The 20,530-nt window shown below is 44.3% G+C and overlaps 1 protein-coding gene across 3 annotated transcripts in view; it reads right to left on the bottom strand.

Annotated features, from left to right (window-relative positions):
* Window positions 1-20,530, bottom strand: part of ANKZF1 (ankyrin repeat and zinc finger peptidyl tRNA hydrolase 1) — a 43,060-nt gene continuing 22,530 nt past the window's right edge. For all 3 annotated transcript variants that reach the window (XM_068245969.1, XM_068245970.1, XM_068245971.1), the window contains 7 exons: window positions 16,912-17,055; window positions 13,115-13,240; window positions 11,245-11,497; window positions 8,019-8,130; window positions 5,646-5,813; window positions 2,592-2,665; window positions 1-1,013 (listed from right to left, as the gene is read on the bottom strand). In XM_068245969.1, the coding sequence (XP_068102070.1) occupies window positions 887-1,013; window positions 2,592-2,665; window positions 5,646-5,813; window positions 8,019-8,130; window positions 11,245-11,497; window positions 13,115-13,240; window positions 16,912-17,055 (1,004 nt within the window). In that variant the 3' untranslated portion in view covers window positions 1-886. The remainder of the gene's footprint in view (window positions 1,014-2,591; window positions 2,666-5,645; window positions 5,814-8,018; window positions 8,131-11,244; window positions 11,498-13,114; window positions 13,241-16,911; window positions 17,056-20,530) is intronic.

The following is a 20,530-nucleotide window of genomic DNA, read 5'->3' as shown; positions in this document are numbered from 1 at the left end:
TTATTGTAAAAATGAGGCACTTTTTTATTACATTATTTTCACTGGAGTTCCTCTTTAATTAATCATTAGCTTTTGGAAGCTAATGACATCAGCACCCGTGGTGAAAAATAGAGATCACAGTTCTTTTACAATGTTTCTAAATGGCTTCGCAGTCAGGGTGCATACACCCATCCAATTGTGATTGGCCAATTTCACCACTTCCATGTAGTATGACAGCTTACCTGCACAAGCTGTTCATAGTATCCAAAATCTGTAGGCCCCGATACTTCCTGGAGGTGGTAAAAAATTGCCCAATCAAAATTGGACGTGTGTACGCACCTGAATACTGATACATTCATGTCAAATTACAGGCAGAACCAATTACAGAATCCTTTGTAAAGGCTTCTGGCCCTCTCACATGAGCTACAGCCTGGTGCACACATTCAATTTTAATTGCCCAATTATAAATCCATGGAACAGGAGGGCCAACACTACAAACAGATTGGGCTCTATTCACAAAACTTCTCATAAATGTCTTATTTATCACCTAATTAATAGAAATAACCTTTCAGCACATTTACAAGCAAAATAATCACTCAAAGTAAGTTGTTCCTGATTAACTTCATTTCAATATTACTTATCTTACCTTATTTATATTATATTTTTGCTCTTTGTGAGCTTACAAATGTAACATAGATAAGGTGAAAACAGGTGAAAAAGCTTTGTGAATCATGCTTATTGTGTAGGTGAACTCCCAAACTACATGAAAACGGTAAAATTGGCCAATCAGAATTGGATGTGTGTGCCAGTCTTTACAGCGAGCCGTGTCAGGAGAGAGGTAGATAGTGGTGTCAGCAGAGAGACTCTGCATCTGACAGAATATGCCATCTTCTCAGGAAGCACACAACTACTGCTGAGTCTTGCTGGTCTGACTCCGGCGATGTTCATGTAAGCAGCGGGTGGAGCAGAAGGAGAAATCCAGGTATTCAAACGGCATCTTTCCTTGCAGAGACTCTCCGCATAGCCAGCACCGCCTGCAGGACACGGAAACACCAGTGATCAGTAACCGTCAATACATATTTCAGCCTGCTAGCCCTGCACATAGTGCATTATTCTTCCCAGACAGCCAACCCTCAAAGTCTTAGTGTTTGCTCTCTGCGTGAGCTATTCAGAGAGGCAAAACTACAGCTACAGTTTTAAGCTTGTGACCTGTCATCCGCAAAAGAAAAGAAGTACACACAGGGTTAACAGATGTAGGGAGAGCGATTCCCCCCTCACCTCCTGATTCACTGACTAGAGCCCTGATCCAACAACCCTCCATGAAAGGAATTTGAGAACATTAAAGGAAGAGATAAGCAGGGGGAGATATAAAGCAGTACTTAAGAACACCTATACAAGCTATTCTCGTGCCAGTTTAAAAAACATTGTTACATCGATAGTTGTCCTTTAAATATACTTTTGAACAAATATCTTAAAGAGAACCAGAGACGAAGCACCCTCATGTATTTTATTACATTTATCAGTGGTAACATGACAGTAAACACCTACCCTGCTTTTAGTTTTATTCTTCTCAGTCTAATCTATCTGTTATCAACTGTGATAAGAATCCACCGACTATTCAGTCGAGGTTTGACCTGGAATCATTATAGCTGAGTCACTCTTCTGTGGAGTCTTTTCAAGCCCAAGCCTGCCACCTCCTGGCTCACATTTCCTACTCAGAGCTGTTGACATGGGAGGGGCTGCTGCTGCCGAGAAAGAAGCTCTGACACACACAAGTGTATCTGTGTGCACTGTGCAGCCAGTCATTATCTACTGTATGCAGTTCTATTTCTATGAGAGACAGAGAGACACTTCCTACAGGCAGCCACACAGCATACCAGAATAATAAAGTTGAAAGCACACAGATGAAAGCCTGCTGCAGCAGCCCTGCTTGTCTATAGTCTCGGAGGCTAGACAGCACACCCAGAACAGTTTATAACCTGGAAGCAGAAGATATATGAGCCGGCGGCCATATTGGATATTTCCTGGAGCAATAATGGATAAAAAAACACTCAAAAAGGCACACCAGAGTTGCGAAATTATCAGGTAGAGCATTTATTCTTTACAAGCTATCAACTGATATGTTTATTTTGTGTGAATCGTTCATCTCTGGTTCCCTTTAAGGAATACAGAATTAGGGATTTTTTTTTAACCACTTCAGGACTGAGCTATTGGAAATCTCTCTCGTTTTGTATGTTATTGCTTTATAAAGCACCAACATATTTCATGGGGCTGTATAGAGTAAGAAACAAACATGGGTTCAGAATACTGACAATGGTATACACCAAATATAGACACTGGCAAACAAAATGTGAATTGGTGACAAAGTAATTAGCAGTCCATACATCAGGTGTTCACAACTTGAGGACTACCTGTATGCAGTACAAAGCTATACAGCCTTATCTCTAGCTGATCCAGAAAAAAAGCAAGCGATTGATGATCCAAAGTCAAATCAAGAGAGCTCATGTCATTTCCATTAAAACGCCCCCACCGGCCACCTTGTCCGAGAATCCCCCCCCCCCCCTCTCCATGCACCCTTTCCCCCAGTAATCCCAGGCTGGTTATCACAATACCTGACGTCACTCCCAGCAGTGTCTTTGTTGAGGCTGAGCTGAAAAGCCAATCTCCGTTCTGCAGCCAGAGCTCTCTGTGGAGGAACAGGAAGAGGTCAGGTCTAGATAAATCAGGGCAGACCAGACGGGAGACTACCGAACATCAATGTAATCGCAGAACAGTCAGACAATCCTGAATAGACGGCATGGCTTCCATATACAGCTGTAGATCTATATGGCCAATAGTACCTACTACAAGTTTTCCATCTTGTTTACACATCTTGTTGCATTCAAAGTGAATGAAATGACCACCATTTATCGTTTTCGGGGAGTAAAATCTAAGGTGCGCAAGTAGAGAAAGACTGCTGACAAGGCATTCTAAAACTACAGATTATATTCTAGTTTACAACAGGGCTGTGGAGTCTGTACAAAAATCATCTGACTCCTCATTTTATGAAACCTCCGACTCCAGGTACCCAAAATGGCTCCAACTCCTCGACTCCACTCCACAGCCCAGGTTTACAAAGCTGCTACGCTCCTCTCATATCATCCATAAAAGTGGCAATATGTTAGGTTATTGTCATAGTTTTCAATAAATGCTTGTTAACCTTTTAGCAGCCACATAGAGTAAAACTTTATGTGGCTGCAGGACTGCATTTTTCCTGCCGCTGAGGAACTGTGCCTTCCTCAGCCTGGCTATGTGGGCTACTCAGAGCGGGCAGCAGGCTGTGTTTACCTATGTAGTGTCACTCTCGCCGCTCCCCCGCCTCCTGCATAGCTCCGGTCCCCGCCCGCGTCCCTTCCCTCCAATCAGCGGGGAGGGCGGGGACCGGAGCTATGCAGGAGGCGGGGGAGCGGCAAGAGTGACACTACATAGGTAAACACAGCCTGCTGCGACATTCTGTGTGTCGGCAGCGCGGCTGTGATTTATGGGGGCATAGCAGAGCGCAGAGAGGGCCTGGGGGGTCATTACATAGCAACAGAGGCTGGGCTGTATAGGCAGACCCAGCCTCTGTGTGCGGATATCATTCTTAGAATCCACCTCGGGTTCTCTTTAAAAAGTGACTGCATTGCCATCAGATGAATCTACACACGAGCATGGTCAGAGCTGGTTCTAGCAAAGGAGCCTTGGGGCAAAGGTAACCTGGGGAGCCCCCTGACCCCCAAGGCAACAAATTTACTTCCAAGCCAAGGGTTCCAGATCTCTCCCCCTCCCCCCACCTTTACTGTGCTACCTGGGGCACCTGCAAAGTTTTTGCCAATATCGCAACTGTCCCAGGTGGTGCGCTGCTCCTTTGCTCTCTGCATTTGTGGCTTCATCCTCACAGGGGCGGGTCTTCTAAGTGACCCGCCGCATGTTATTACAGAATGTCACGCAACACGTCATGGAGAAGATGCAGAGGTGGGCACAAAGATGCCAGCCGGGACAGGCAAGTCGCTAAACTGCAAGAAAATATCCAGGGTCCCCTGCAAACCCAATTAGGGGAGGGACAGGAAGTGCCTAGGGCAATTGCTCAGGGTGACCCTATGGCAGCAGCAGCTCTGATAATGGCAATTAGACCAATTTCTCTCTTAAACTAAAAAAAAAAATTGTTAATTTGCGTCATTTTTCCTTTGACAAGGAGGCTGGTTTTATACTTATTTTTTGCGTTGCAGTGGGTCTGTGATGCTCCTGCCACATCTATTTATTTGATTTTATGTATTTATATAGGGCCGACATATTACACAGTGCTGTACAGAGTTTGTCTTGTCACTAACTGTGTAGTGTATGTATTGTAGTCTAGGGCCAATTTTAGGGGGAAGCCAATTAACTTATCTGTATGTTTTTGGGATGTGAGAGTAAACCGGAGCGCCCGAAGGAAACCCACGTAGACACAGGGGGAACATACAAACTCCTTGAGGATGTTGACCTGGCTGGGATACGAACTGGCAATCCAGCGCTGCAAGGTGAGAGCGCTAACCACTACGCCACCGTGCTGCCCTTCCCATCCCAACACAAAAAATGACAAACATATGACTATGTGACAAAGTGCATCGACAGGGTAAAATGCACAGCACCGCCCCCCCCACTCAGTGACATACTCCCTGCTGGGCAGCAAGAACTTCACTGGGATTCCTGTAGGGCAGAACGCACCACGCTCCCATCGATGAAATTCCTGCATCGCCCATTGACGGCAATGACTTGCGCGGCTGCTGCATCAACATGGAAGTCATACAGTAACACCCTGCAGACTTTGCGTCGCCAGTTTTGGAAAATTGACTTGCATTTCCATTGCTTTGCCCTGTGGTAAAACACACAGGCCTAAACTGAAATGTGAATTGAACAGAAAGACCATAATCCTCATGTTAGCTTTAAAGTGAACCTCCAGCCTAAAAATCTACTCAGCAGCAGTGAAAATGCTTGGTGTTTCTTTAACAGTTTCACAGCATCAGAACTTTGTTTTTGTTACCCAAGTCTCATTTTTAGCTGCCCGGGCATTTTTCCTCTGATGCTGTGCAAAGCATGATGGGATTTCTGATGATGTTGTTGTCGTTCTGCTGTTTTAGTGCAATTTTTTTTTTTAATTTTTAATTTGAGATTTGAAGCTTAGCGCATGCAGCTGGGAGGGGGTGATTAGGACACAGGGCAGTTGGAACTGTATCATGCTCCCTGTCACCCCCTTTCAACCAAAAAGATGGCTGCCCCTATGACATCACAAACAATTGCTTGTTCTTTTAAAACAGGGTGGGTATGAGATTATATTACCCATCTATTTCAATTAACATAACTAATGTAACTTAATGACAGTATGTTTGTTTAGGCTTTCGTTCCCCTTTAAGTCTTTGATGGCGCAGAGACAACCGCATTAGCAAAACAAGCAATCTCTCCCTCTTGGCAGATTTTAGTTGTGATATGATAAATAGAATGACTTTCATCGTAAATCACTAAACATCAGCGAGAGATGCAAGTCAATTCCACAATCAATTCAAAGCTGTACGCAGTATGGGACTGAGCCAATGATATTCACTTCCTGATCATTTGGATGGGCTCAGTTTTGAGCAGCGTACAGATTTGCATCACTACCCTCCACTCACCTTTTCACGGTCGCTCAGTGCTGCAAATCTCTTCTTCTCAGCCTCCTCGGCCTCCTTCTTCAGCCTCTCCTCCTTCTCTTCCCTCTCTCTCTGCTTCTTCTGGGCTTTCTGTGCGCGCTTCTTCTCCGCCCTGCGAGACTCCACCTCCTCCAGCACCGGCCCTGGAATCTGACATCAGAATCACGTCTCAGTACATATTGAAGAGGCTGTTTTTTGTGTGTCTTTTAAGCCACTATGATTTAAAGGATACCTGAAGTGACCTGTGACATGATGAGATAGACATGGGTATGTACAGTGCCTAGCATACAAATAACTACAGTATGCTGTGTTCCTTTTTTTCTTTCTCTGCCTGAAGTAGATAAATAACAGGTATGTAAGTGGCTGACTCAGTCCTGACTCAGACAGGAAGTGACTACAGTGTGACCCTCACTGACAAGAAATTCTAACTATAAAACACTTTCCTAGCTGAAAATTGCTTCTGAGAGCAGGAAAGAGATAAAAAGGGCCAAAAGTTCATAGATGTTAGCTCTAGCATACTTCAATGAATGGGTCATTGAGCAAAATCAATAAAACAAACAGTTAAAACATAAAAAGTAGATTTAACCATAAAATAAAACTGAGGAATATCTTAAAAAGTCATTTTTAGGAGAAGGGAGATAGATACAATTGTTTATTTCATTAGTTTATTGTCGCCTCGGGTGTCCTTTAAGAGACACATGATCTTGAACTAAAGACTCTAGCCCTCATACGGCTAATATGACCAGTCACTAGCGGGTATTTGAAGGACTGTGAGAACCTTTGTCTCCTATCTACTACCAGCAGCTGGTACTGGTCGATCACATGTTACACTGTTAGGAAATCTAATACAATAAAAGCAAGACGATTTGCAATTTGAATAGAGTGTGCTTAATGGTTTAGCATCGAGCTCTTATATATCAGTTTTCCAAATTCCAAATAGAAAGGATTCAACTACAGTGATAACAAGAGAGGGGTTTCCTCCTTTAGCAACTCCTCGTCCGCTTGCAAGGTGGTTTGGATCCCCGGCTGGCGGAAGGCATTAGAGAATTTATCCTGAAGGATGAAACCCTACTCTTCATCAGCTTCCTGAACTGGTTTAATGGTCGTCCTATGACAAAAGAGATTGTCAGGCGGGTGTGGTGGACTACCCATTGAAGATAAAATATTGAATATCTTTGGGAGAATACTCTCCCATATATTCTTATGTGAGTGTAGCAAACATGGGAAGAACACACAAACTTATTAAAGCGGATCCGAGATGAAAAACTAACTATAACAACTACTCTGTCTATATATCTTATCTAAAGCTTAGATAGTTTACACAGCATATCTAGCTGCAAACAGCTTCAACAATTTGTGATTATTTATTCCTGTGATACAATGAGGGCAGCCATGTGCGGTTTGTCACATTGTCACAGGCTGAGGGCTGGAGATGCTATCAGCTTGCCTGTGTGTAAATCCAGTCCCCTTTCCTCCTCCCCTCTGCCTCTGAAATCAATGGCTAGTAACCTCCTCCTCGTCCTGCCCAGACTGAGATCCCATAAGCCCTTGCTATAGTACCAAGGCACAAAAGGAGTGGTGGGTGAGGCTTGTTTAGTAATTAGGGTATTAAAACAAAACAAAAAAAGTATTTGGCTTGAGGAATGCCCTATAAACTATATGAAAGGAACACAATTATGCAGTGAGTAAAAGTTTATCTCGGATCCACTTTAACCTCCTTGGTGGTAACCCCGAGTCAGGCTTGGGGTGGAAAAAAGAAGCCAGGAGTGGTAACCCTGAACCTGACTCTGGGTAGCCCCGGAAGGTCTGTACAGACCCTTATGCGCAGCGGGCTTTGCAACTAATCTCCTCCAGGATTCCGGGCCTCAGAGGCTCTGGATCCCATAGGTGAGATAGCCGTTTATCGTCATGACGACAGATTGCAATCTCACTATAGGGGTACAGCGTCACACGGTGGATGGGAAGAGAATTGCAGTGCTGGATCGTGATCCCAGGGAGGTAAGTACAGGGCTGCCGCAGATATCACTGCAGTGTAATTTTTTTTTTCTGCTTTCAAGGCCTAAAAGCATGTGAAAAAAATTGCACGGCTTTTAGACCCTAAAATCGTGAAATAATCACAACGCCAGGGAGGTTAATGGGTCTGGGGATAAAAAGGAGAATTAGCTGGGGAAGGAGAATAAAGGACAAAACTTCTTAATACAATGGATTTTACCACTGTGGGAAAACCAGTCCCGGTTAGAGCACCAATGTCCTATAGGCCACTCACAAGAAGGTGCTTGACTAACCACCAGTGTGAAAAAAATGTATTTATTGATCAAATATATTGGAACACACAAGCTCCATGCAGATAGTCACCTGGGACTTGCTGTAGTCGTATTTGTCTGGGTGGTCCTCCCGGTATTTCCGGAAGCTGTTCCTGGTGCGCTTATCTGCCGATACAGAATACGGGGTCTGTGCGGAGGAGTCCCTGGAAGAGACAGGATATTTCAGCCAGTGACGAAACAAGAGGAGGAAGTAAAACGATTCCAAGGCTGATAGTTGGGTGCTATCCGTACTCTGCACACTGCTCTAACTCATCCACCACTCATCCGTTCTCAGTCAATGCAGCTTTCTGTCTCTACAATAGAAGACAAGGCGTGGTGGACTTCTTCTGTAAATCCTTAAAATGGACCCAAATTAAAAATACAAGATTTTAGAAATAAAATCTATTTTCTAAATTATAATAATGAATAGCAGCCTTTTTTCAGCTGCATGATGACAAATATAAAATATTTTATATTTATTGGAGGAACCCCTCCCTTCCTTTCAAATTGCCGGGATTTTTCCGGCAAACTGGTGGAGTAGATGATGTCTGGCAATGGAGGAATTGCTAATGGCTACCCCTAGTATAATCCTAGCTATGAAAAGAGAAGGGTGAAAAGCATGCACTGAAATGATCATAGGTTTGAAGGAGTGTTTATTTATCTTTGTATGTGTCAGAGTGGTGCAATTAAATATTTTTAATTAAAAAAATGTTTGGTTTGGGTCCGCTTTAAAGGCAGGGGCGTAACAATAGACCCTGCAAGGGATGCCTCCGCAGGGGGGCCCAGAAGCCACAACTAAGGGCATGGAGAGAAAAAACGTATTCTGCTCCCTCACCATTCTTATATTGACTGCATGTGTCCACAACACAGATAAGGACTCACACACACTTTGGAATTTGCACTCTGTCCCTGCTCCCTAGGATTCGTAAAAAACATCTGTCTCTCACTGCTGCAAAGTTCTGATGACTTCCTGTACAACCTTACAAACAAAGGAGTCACATTTTGAAAAAAAGTTGTAGACTTTCCCTTTTCAGCAATCATTCTGAAAAGGATTCCTAGATTCTTATCACATGGGCTAATGACCTTATGGCTCTGATTACTTTTACAACACAGTGGAGTGGAGATTGATGTCTTACTGTTGCTGCTTCATTAAGAGCTTGTTGTCTCACATGGAGTCCAAGATCCCATAATAAGTGTATCAATCAGTGACATTCTGAATGTTTGCCAAAGTTACAGTAAATACTATATCTTATGTTCAGCATGTCATTGTTGTTCTTCCATATAGCATGTTCTCTCATGTAGTAAAATAATATGGCTGTGTGTGTATGTATGTACTGGGAGCAGAGCTGCAACGAGGGACTTGTCGGCTGCAAGGGGCTGGAGGAAGCCCCAGGTAAGTAGATCTGGGGGTAGCATAGAATGCCGACATTTACTTGAAGTCTAAGTGTTTTTATCTGCATAAGGAAAACACATTGGTCCTCAGTTTTCCTGTGCAGAAAGCGAGGGGGCTGGGGGGGCTCCATCCAAAGTTTCGCAGGGGGTGGGGGGGGGGGCAGTGATGTCTAGTTACGCCCCTGCTTAAAGGGAACCTGAGGTGAGAGTTATATGGGGGCTTTCATATTTATTTCTTTGTAAACAATTCCAGTTGCCTGGCAGCCCTGTTGATCTTCTGGCATAAGTAGTGTCTGTCAAAACCCTGGAACAAGCACATGGCTAATCCAGTAAAACCTGAGTCAGCTTAGTCAGAGAACCTTATCTGCATATGCTTGTTCAGGGTGTATGGCTACAAGTATTAGAGGCAGAGGGTCAGCAGGGCTTCCAGGCAACTGGTATTGTTTAAAAGGAAATAAATATGGCAGCCTCCAAATCCTTCTCACCTCGGGTTCCCTTTAAAGCAATGCTAAAGTCTGATACATACGCTCAAATCACCAAGTTCCTACATAATAAGATGGGCTGCCCCCTGAATTCTGACCCTATTCTCTGCCTCCTTGGTGTAATACAAAACGAGGCCCTTGACAACTCGTTAAAAACCTTTCTATCTGAAATGCTCTTCATGGCCAGACAGGAAGTGGCACTCAGATGGTTATCCCCAGGAGCGCCCTCTTTCGGAAACTGGGTTAAAAGAGTAAGCAATGCCATTCCATAAAAAAAGCTTGTGTATTTGCACAGAGGTTCAAGCAAGAAGTTTCACTTGGTTTGGGACAGGTGGAAAAATCGGTAATGCATGTATTCTCAACACTAAAGGTAGCCATACACTAGTCGATTTGCCATCAGATTCGACCAACAGATAGATCTCTCTCTTATCGAATCTGATCAGAGAGGGAACGTATGGCCACCTTTACTGCAAACAGATTGTGAACCGATTTCAGCCTAAAACCGTTCACAATCTGTGGAGGTGGTGGTGCTGCCGCTCCCCCCCCCCCCCCCCCGCATACATTACCTGCTCCGCTGGCGCAACTTCCCAGGTCTCCGCTGTCTTCTCCACTCTGGTCTGGTCTCCGGGTCCGGCATGCTTCACTTCTTCCTGCCCGGCAGGAAGTTTAAACAGTAGAGCGCCCTCTACTGTTTAAACTTCCTGCCGGGCAGGAAGAAGTGAAGCATGCCGGAGACCAGACCAGAGCGGAGACGGAGCAGCGGTGACCAGGGGGAGTCGCGCCGGCGGAGCAGGTAATGTATTGCCGCTCTATTGCGTCGGTCGTCGGGCACTCGAACACCGCTAACGACGCTCTCCCTACCAGCGGGCGATCGACGGTAATTACCCGCACGGAGCGATCGATCTATTTCGGGACGAAATAGATCAAAATTTAGCGTGTAGCGTGAACGATGTGACAGCAGATTCGATCCCAGTGATGGAATCTGCTGTCGATCGGCGGGGAATCGGCCTAGTGTATGGCCAGCTTAAGAATTGGAATTAAGGACACGGGTTATGTCTCTGTCTATCTCACAAGGTTTGTTGACCTTCATTCGCATGCCCTGATTTGTTATCCCCTATAAAGTTTATATCTTCTATTGTTCTCCTACCAATGGACAACTGCAACTTCTTAATGTACTACTTACCCTATACCTGTAATACAGCCATGCATATACCTTTAAGATTTATCTACATACATATATACACCTTGTAAAATGCAAAATCCTGAGCAATAAACTTTTTGTTTTAAAAAAAAAAGTCTGATACATACAGGGTGCATTTCTCTAGGTATTCCTTCTGTCCTGTGCAAGAGTTCAGGTCCACTTTAACAGGCGTGTAATGAGGAGGCGGAGTAGAGGTGTATTACCTGAGCGCCGGGTCCCAGCCAGCATCCATTAGTAGACAGGCCACGCCTCCGTGTCCAGCTGCTGCAGCCACATGAAGGAGAGTGCGGCGCTCTACCGGAAGGCGCTCGTTCACCAGACCGCTCATAGACTCAGTGGCCAAGGGGGAGGAGGAAACGCCAGGAAGGAGACTACCCAGCAGCAGTTTAGCGGTCTCACAATCTCCAGTCTTGCAGCACGTGAATAAGGCATTCCGCAGCCGGCTCTGCTCATCACCTGGTGGAACAGAACATTACCGGTACAGATGGATTTTTCACTTTATGCATATAGTGTCATTATTTTCCATGACGCTGTGCAAAGTATAAAAGGAGACAAAAGTGGGCGCCAGTTCATAAGACAGGATGGCTCAAAAATTCATATAAAATGTAAACATCCAACAATGCAAATACATGTTTCGGTAGAACCACTACAGTAAAGACAAATTGGGGCAAAGGAAAATTGGTCCTAGACTATAATGGACATATGACTATGGTAGGGATTAGATTGTGAGCTCCTCTGAGGACAGTCAGTGACATGACTATGTACTCTGTATACTGCTTCAGAAGATGTCAGTGCTATATAAATACATAATAATAATATGGTAGGACATTAGACTATGACTATGGCAGGATTAGATTGTGAGCTCCCGTGAGGACAGTCAGTGACATGACTATGTACTCTGTATACTGCTGCAGTAGAGGTCAGTGCTATATAAATACATAATATTAATAATATGGTAGAACATTAGACAATGACTATAACTGGATTACATTGGGTGTTCCTCTGAGGACAGTCAGTGACATGACTATGTACTCTGTAAAGTGCTGTAGAAGATGTCAGTGCTATATAAATACATAATAATATGGTAGGACATTAGACTGTGACTATGGTAGGGAGTAGATTGTGAGCTCCTCTGAGAATAGTCAGTGACATGACTATATATACTCTGTGAAGTGCTGTGGAAGATGTTGGTGCTATATTAATTCTAAATAATATGAATAACAATGGCAAAAACGAACAATCCACAATGAAGCTTGGGCATTTTAAACGATCGACATGACTACTGCCATGTAAAGACTACTTCTACTCCAGATACCTTAGTCATAAATGTAAAGGGGCCCATACACCTAATGATTTGCCCACCGATATACAGCAGATTCGATCACCGTGATCAAATCTGCTGTGAAATCGTTGCGCAAACGCTGACTGAACGATCGTTTTCCGTCCAAAATCGATCGTTTTCGTCGATCCGGAAGATTTCGCTCGATCGCCGGCGGGTCGGGAGTGTGTCGATAGCAGCGTTCGAATGTCCGACGACCTACGCTAGTGACAATACATTACAGTGTCTCTGCTGTTCCTTCTCTGCTGGGTTCCGGCAGGCTTCACTTCTTCCTGTCCCGACAGGAAGTTTAAACAGTAGAGCGCTCTCTACTGTTTAAACTTCCCCGGACAGGAAGAAGTGAATCCTGCCGGAACCCAGCAGAGAAGGAACAGCAGTGACAGCGGGGACACACGCCGGCGAAGCAGGTAATGTATGGGGGGGGGGCAGCAGCTTCACAGATTGTGAATCGGTTTCCTAGTGAAATCGATTCACAATCTGTTTGCAGTAAAGGCAGCCATACGATCCCTCTCTGATCAGATTCGATCAGAGAGGGATCTATCTGTTGGTCGATCTGATGGCAAATTGACCAGTGTATGGGCACCTTAACAGTGTGTAAGTCGGCATGCAATCATCTTAGGCTAGCATCTGCAGTACTTAGGAAGGCTCAGATAAACGTTTATCTGGCACCATCACAGGTGGTCATTTTTCTGATAAAACTCCTTATACATGTGTTCCATTCAGGAAGTTCTTACCTTCCACTGCTGCCATTGTTGGCTCCAGATTGGCTAAATCATCATCCATACAGTCATCCCCGGCATCGCCCACCTGCCTCTGAGAGGTGGAGTCTGATCCTCTGACATCCTGGACACCCAGGGATTCTATTAGATAAAACAAAGGACATACAGGGAGTGCAGAATTATTAGCCAAGTTGTATTTTTGAGGAATAATTTTATTATTGAACAACCATGTTCTCAATGAACCCAAAAAACTCATTAATATCAAAGCTGAATATTTTTGAAAGTAGTTTTTAGTTTGTTTTTAGTTTTAGCTATTTTAGGGGGATATCTGTGTGTGCAGGTGACTATTACTGTGCATAATTATAAGGCAACTTAACAAAAAACAAATATATACCCATTTCAATTATTTATTTTACCAGTGAAACCAATATAACATCTCAACATTCACAAATATACATTTCTGACATTCAAAAACAAATCAGTGACCAATATAGTCACCTTTCTTTGCAAGGACACTCAAAAGCCTGCCATCCATGGATTCTGTCAGTGTTTTGATCTGTTCACCATCAACATTGCATGCAGCAGCAACCACAGCCTCCCAGACACTGTTCAGAGAGGTGTACTGTTTTCCCTCCTTGTAAATCTCACATTTTATGATGGACCACAGGTTCTCAATGGTGTTCAGATCAGGTGAACAAGGAGGCCATGTAATTAGTTTTTCTTCTTTTATACCCTTTCTTGCCAGCCACGCTGTGGAGTACTTGGACGCGTGTGATGGAGCATTGTCCTGCATGAAAATCATGTTTTTCTTGAAGGATGCAGACTTCTTCCTGTACCACTGCTTGAAGAAGATGTCTTCCAAAAACTGGCAGTAGGACTGGGAGTTGAGCTTGACTCCATCCTCAACCCGAAAAGGCCCCACAAGCTCATCTTTGATGATACCAGCCCAAACCAGTACTCCACCTCCACCTTGCTGGCGTCTGAGTCGGACTGGAGCTCTCTGCCCTTTACCAATCCAGCCACGGGCCCATCCATCTGGCCCATCAAGACTCACTCCATTTCATCAGTCCATAAAACCTTAGAAAAATCAGTCTTGTGATATTTCTTGGCACAGTCTTGACGTTTCAGCTTGTGTGTCTTGTTCAGTGGTGGTCGTATCAGCCTTTCTTACCTTGGCCATGTCTCTGAGTATTGCACACCTTGTGCTTTTGGGCACTCCAGTGATGTTGCAGCTCTGAAATATGGTCAAACTGGTGGCAAGTGGCATCTTGACAGCGGCACGCTTGACTTATCTCAGTTCATGGGCAGTTATTTTGCGCCTTGGTTTTTCCACACGCTTCTTGCGACCCTGTTGACTATTTTGAATGAAACGCTTGATGGTTCGATGATCACGCTTCAGAAGCTTTGCAATTTTAAGAGTGCTGCATCCCTCTGCAAGATATCTCACTATTTTTGACTTTTCTGAGCCTGTCAAGTCCTTCTTTTGACCCATTTTGCCAAAGGAAAGGAAGTTGCCTAATAATTATGTACACCTGATATAGGATGTTGATGTCATTAGACCACACCCCTTCTCATTACAGAGATGCACATCACCTAATATGCTTAATTGGTAGTAGGCTTTCGAGCCTATACAGCTTAGGGTAAGACAACATGCATAAAGAGGATGATGCGGTCAAAATACTCATTTGCCTAATAATTCTGCACTCCCTGTACACGTTATCATCACAGCCGTACAGACTGGGAGAGAAGTCTTTAGTAGGGATGGTCAATGAGATGACATCACCTAATATGCTTAATTGGTAGTAGGCTTTCGAGCCTATACAGCTTGGAGTAAGGCTGGTTTCACAGTGGGACGTTACAGGCGCACGTTAGAGCAGCCTGTAACGCAGCCCACCGCACAGCAATGAAAAATCAATGGGCTGTTCACAGTGCCCACGTTGCGTTACACAGTAACGCTGCGCCATAAGTCAACGTACTGCATGCAGTACTTTGTAAGCGGCAGAGCCGCGTTAGACTACTTGCACATGCTCAGTAACATTGGGGAGGAGCGGAGAGCGGCCAGGCACATGGCTAATTAATATTCACTGCACTCAGTGATGTGCAGTGTTTACTTCTTGGAACGGCCGCTCTGTGCCGCGATTGGCCGGCGGGACCACGTGATGCCGCATGCGTCCAAGAGTGCGCATCACGGCATCACGGACGCCAGAGTGAGCTGCACAACGCGGCTCACTCTGACGTCCAAAGCAGGGAGCACCAGGCGTTGTGTTAGGGGCAGGTTATGCGACCATAACGTCTCTAAAACGCAACGTCCTGGTGTGAAACCAGCCTAAGACAACATGCATAAAGAGGAGGATGTGGTCAAAATACTGATTTGCCTAATAATTCTGCACTCCCTGTACACGTTATCACAGCCGTACAGACTGGGAGAGAAGTCTTTAGTAGGGATGGTCACTGAGATGCAAATAATTTTGTGTTGATGCAGGATTATGCAAATTTTGTATGCATATTTATGCAACTTGAAAATGGACCAATCAAATTTAACCTCACCAGGATTTGATTGTTTCATGTTTAAGCTGCATACATTTCCATACAAAAAATGTACATAATGCTGCATCAACTCAAAATTATTAGCATCTCATAGACCATCCCTAGTCTTTACTTTCAGTACTGTGATATCCATTGGCCTCTCCTCATGTTTGGACACATTTGGTAATTTTTACCCCCGTTTTTGCTGCAACAATCTGGATTTTCTTATTTTATTTTTTTTGCCAATACAAAAAAGTCTGAGTAACTGTAGAGAAAACAATCTTATTTACAGACTTGCGCGATTGGCCTTTATCTCTGTCAGTTAATCTGCTGCATCTTAGCACCTTGATGAGGCTCTGAGCAGCATAGGGACATCAGTACCTGAGCCAGCACTGTCAAATCGATCCTGAACAAAACCTACTCCTTTAGATTGTAAGCTCGCAAGCACACGGCTCTCTCCCTCTTTTCTTTTAAGCAATACCAGTTGCCTGGCAGCCCTGCTGATCCTCTGCCTCTAACACTATTACCCATAGCCCCTGAACAAGCATGCAGCAGATCAGGTGTTTCAGACTTTAAAGTCAGATCTGACAAGACTAGCTGCATGCTTGTTTCTGGTGTTATTCAGATACTACTGCAGAGAAATAGGCCAGCAGGGCTGCCAGGCAACTGGTATTGATTAAAAGGAAATAAATATGGCAGCCTTCGTATACCTCTTACTTCAGTTCCCCTTTAAGATTTTCCATGGTTTTATTTTATGCTTAAATCTACTTTTTTTAAGTTTTAACTGGTTTACTGTTTTTGGTCAATGACACATTCACTGAAGTATGCCAGAGCTAAAATCTATCAACCATTGACCCTTTTTATCTATTTCCTGCTTTCATAAGCCATTTTCTGCTAGGAAAGTGTTTAATAGTTGGAATTTCTTATCAGTGAGGGTCACACTGTAGTCACTTCCTGTCTGAGTCAGGACTGAGTCAGCCACTCACATACCTGATATTTAACTCTTTCAGGCTGAGAAAGAAAAAAAGGAGCACAGCATAGTTATTTGTGTGCTAGGCACTGTACATACACATGTCCATCTCATGTCACCTCGGGTATCCTTTAAGTATACATTTTCTGATCATTGACAACGTGTAATACAATGTGCTGATGAATAGATCGCATACTTGCTGCCACCTGAAATACACGCTCTTGTTACTGTACTGCAGAGTAGATGTCACCTACATAAACACCAACAGCACATAATAGCAGTCAGTTGTATTGCTAATGATAATCTGTATAGTCACCTGATCCATCCTTTTTCTTCTTCTTTTTCCTTTTTCTTTTTGGATACACTTCATGTTCCCGGAGATCCAGTGTGCTGAGTGTCAGCTCTTCTACCACATACTCTCCCGGCTCCGGATCATCATCGTCCGATAGTTCAGTGGCATCTGACAAAGCGGCATAGAGGACATACAGGCGGATAACCAATTTAATTTTCCTTTTTGATAACATATCAGATGAGCATACAGCATTTCAGGCAGAAGAGGATCTGAAAATCTAATAACAAAATGCTTTAAGGGGCCCATACACCTAACGATTTTCCCGCCGATATACAGCAGATTCGATTACTGTGATCGAATCTGCTGTGAAATCGTTGGGCAAACGCTGACAGAACGATCGATTTCTGTCCGAAATCAATCGTTCCCGTGCGGAAGATTTTGCTCGATCGCCGGCGGATTGGGAGCGTGTCGATATCGGCGTTCGAATGCCCGACGACCGACGCTAGCTGCAATACATTTCCTGTTCCGCCTGCGCGTGTCCCTGCTCTCTTGTTCTCCGCCTGGGCTCAGAGTCCGGCTGGCTTCACTGAACTTCCTGTCCTGGCAGGAAGTTTAAACAGCAGAGTGCCCTCTACTGTTCCCCGGAGCAGGAAGTTCAGTGAAGCCAGCCGGACTTGGAGCCTAGCGCGGAGAACAAGACAGCGGAGACCGGGGGACTTGCGCCGGCGGAGCAGTTAATATATAGCTGGCGGGAGGAGGCGGCAGCAGCAGCTTCACAGATGGTGAATCGATTTCATGTTGAAATCGATTCACAATCTGTTTGCAGAAAAGGCAGCCATACGATCCCTCTCTGATCAGATTCGATCAGAGAGGGATCTATCTGTTGGTCGATCTGATGGCAAATCGACTAGTGTATGGCTACCTTTAGTTGCCTCATATTTTTATGCAATCGTTTTGTTCACCCCACTGCATTAAAGAGAGACTGTAACAATTTTTTCAGCCTTAGTTCTTCTATCCTATAAGTTCCTATGCCTGTTCTAATCTGCTCTGGCTTACTACAGTCTTTCCTAACTGCACTGTCTCTGTAATAAATCAATGTATCTTTCCTCTGTCCTGTTTGTCGGGCTAAAGCTTGATTGTGTGGAATGTGCAGGGCTGCTTGTGATTGGTAGAAGCGATACACACCCTCTGCAGGCCCCCTGCATACTCTGAATGACTCATACACTATGCTTAGCTGAGCCTATTAGGAGCTGGTTAGTTTGTTTGTAAACACTGCCTAAAACTGTTAATTACAAGCCAGGATTGCAGCAGGGAGTGGCAGAAACAGCACAGAGGGGCACAGGAGAAAATAATGAATAGAATGGTATGCTTTTTATTGTAAGAATATTAGAGTACAGATTCTCTTTAAAGAGAATCTGTACTCTAATATTCTTACACTAAAAAGCATACCATTCTATTCCTTATTTTCTCCTGTGCCCCTCTGTGCTGTTTCTGCCACTCTCTGCTGCAATCCTGGCTTGTAATTAACAGTTTTAGGCAGTGTTTACAAACAAACTAACCAGCTCCTAATAGGCTCAGCTAAGCATAGTGTATGAGTCATTCAGAGTATGCAGGGGGCCTGCAGAGGGTGTGTATCGCTTCTATCCAATGACAAGCAGCCCTGCACATTCCACACATTCAAAGCCTTAAGGTTCGTATACACGTCCGATAAAGATCGTTCGTTACGAACGATTCGTGACGTTTACACGATATTCAAATTAGACGGAAAAGATCGTTCGTAATGAACGATTGTGTACACACGTGAACGATATAAGTATAAAGTACTGAACGACGAACGATTAAAAAATGCGTGCGCAAACGGAAGTGACGTTATGACAGGCAATAAGAACATGCGTTATCGGACGATCTTTGTACACACTGCAACGATTGAACGATTATCTTTCGAAAAAATCCGCCGGGTTGGATCGGTCCGATTGAACGATAATGATCGTTATCGTTCACAAAAACGATCGTTCACACTTTTTGAACGCACGATTATCGTTCCGATTGTCGTTATCGTTCGTTTTTGAACGATCGTTATCGTACGTGTGTACTCAGCTTTAGCCCGACAGACACGACAGGGGAAAGATACATTGATTTATTACAGAGACAGTGTAATTAGGAAAGGCTGCAGTAAGCCCCAGCACATTAGAACAGGCATAGGAACTTATAGGATAGAAGAACTAAGGCTGAAAAAATTGTTACAGAGTCTCTTTAAGGGCCGGTTCACACGGACGCTTGGCGGCGTCTACCGTCAAGCGTTCGGGACCCATCGGCTAAACTATCCCATTCAAGTGAATAGGAGCGTTTAGCATTGCGCGGTTACCGTCGATTACCGTCGATTGCATAAACGCGGCGTTCTGATCCCGATTTAACGCATCGTTTCGGCCGTCCCTAGAAGCCGCATGCAACGTCCAGGGACGGCTAGCCGGCGCGGCTATATGTCCCCCTGCGGGGACGAGAAACGCCGATCGCGACGATCTCTGTACCGCCGCCACCGAACGGGACGTCGCATGACGACGCGACTTCCTGGCCACCCCAACGCCGCCTGCCGTCCGTGTGAACCGGCCCTAAAGCTGAAGGTCTGCAGTTCAACTGCATCTGAGAATTCAAAATTCATCTTGGTAATGTCCAGAACAAACATCAGAAAAAAAGATGTCTCTGTCCAAACTTATGGAGCTAACTGTAAATACCATAGAGAAAAGCAAAAAAAAAAATTTTTTTTTTTTTAACTTGTTATTTTAAACTAGTTAGCATTTCAAATTGAGCAAAGTCCCATCTATACCTGTATAAAAATTTAAATCAGAAATCCTAAAAGGAGCACTATTGTGAAAAATTGTAAAATGTCATCATACATCATCATACAAAAGTCAAATTATTCCAGTAATTCAACTTAGAAAGTGAAACTAATATATGAAATAGACTCCTGACATGCAAAGCGAGATATGCCAAGCCGTTATTGGTGATAATATTGAGGATTATGGCTTACAGCTTATGAGATTTCAGACCATTAGAATATTGTGAATATGTTCACTATTCCATGCTCAAAGTGTCAGACACTAATCTGCTAATTAATCAAACTAAAAACCTGCAAAGGGTTCCTATTTCATATATTAGTTTATTTTCTTTTAAAGCGATCCCGATCCGAATCTCAAGTTCAAAATACAATATTAAAGGGGTTCTGAGGGGAGTTTTAAAAACAAAAACTGACACTTACCTGGGACGTCTACCGGCCCTCTGCAGCTGTCATGTGCCCGCGCCGTCCTCTATGATCCCATTATGCCAGCAGGGCTGTGGAGTTGAAGAAATCAGCGCCGCCTTCGGGGACATCACGGGGGGACTGCTGTTTGGGGCTTGAGTGAATTTGGGGCCTGGTGAACAGTGCCACACACAGGCCCCAACTGCAGTCTGTGTCTGTCCTTCTGGCTGCCCATTAATGTGGTGAGAGGTGCCGAGAGGCTCATCCAGGAGTTTTTTTGTTTTATTTTAGCTTTCTTGACTCCTGTTGCATGCAACAGGAGCCCGGAGTAAGCAAGGCTTTATGCCCATGCACGGAAAAAGTGGAAGTGCATAAACACCCCTCAAAAACGTGCATGAGCAGCCC

This window comes from Hyperolius riggenbachi, chromosome 7, assembly GCF_040937935.1.
Source record: "Hyperolius riggenbachi isolate aHypRig1 chromosome 7, aHypRig1.pri, whole genome shotgun sequence".
NCBI lineage: Eukaryota > Metazoa > Chordata > Amphibia > Anura > Hyperoliidae > Hyperolius > Hyperolius riggenbachi.
The sequence above is the reverse complement of the archived record's forward strand: the minus strand, read 5'-3'. Positions and strand labels throughout refer to the sequence as shown.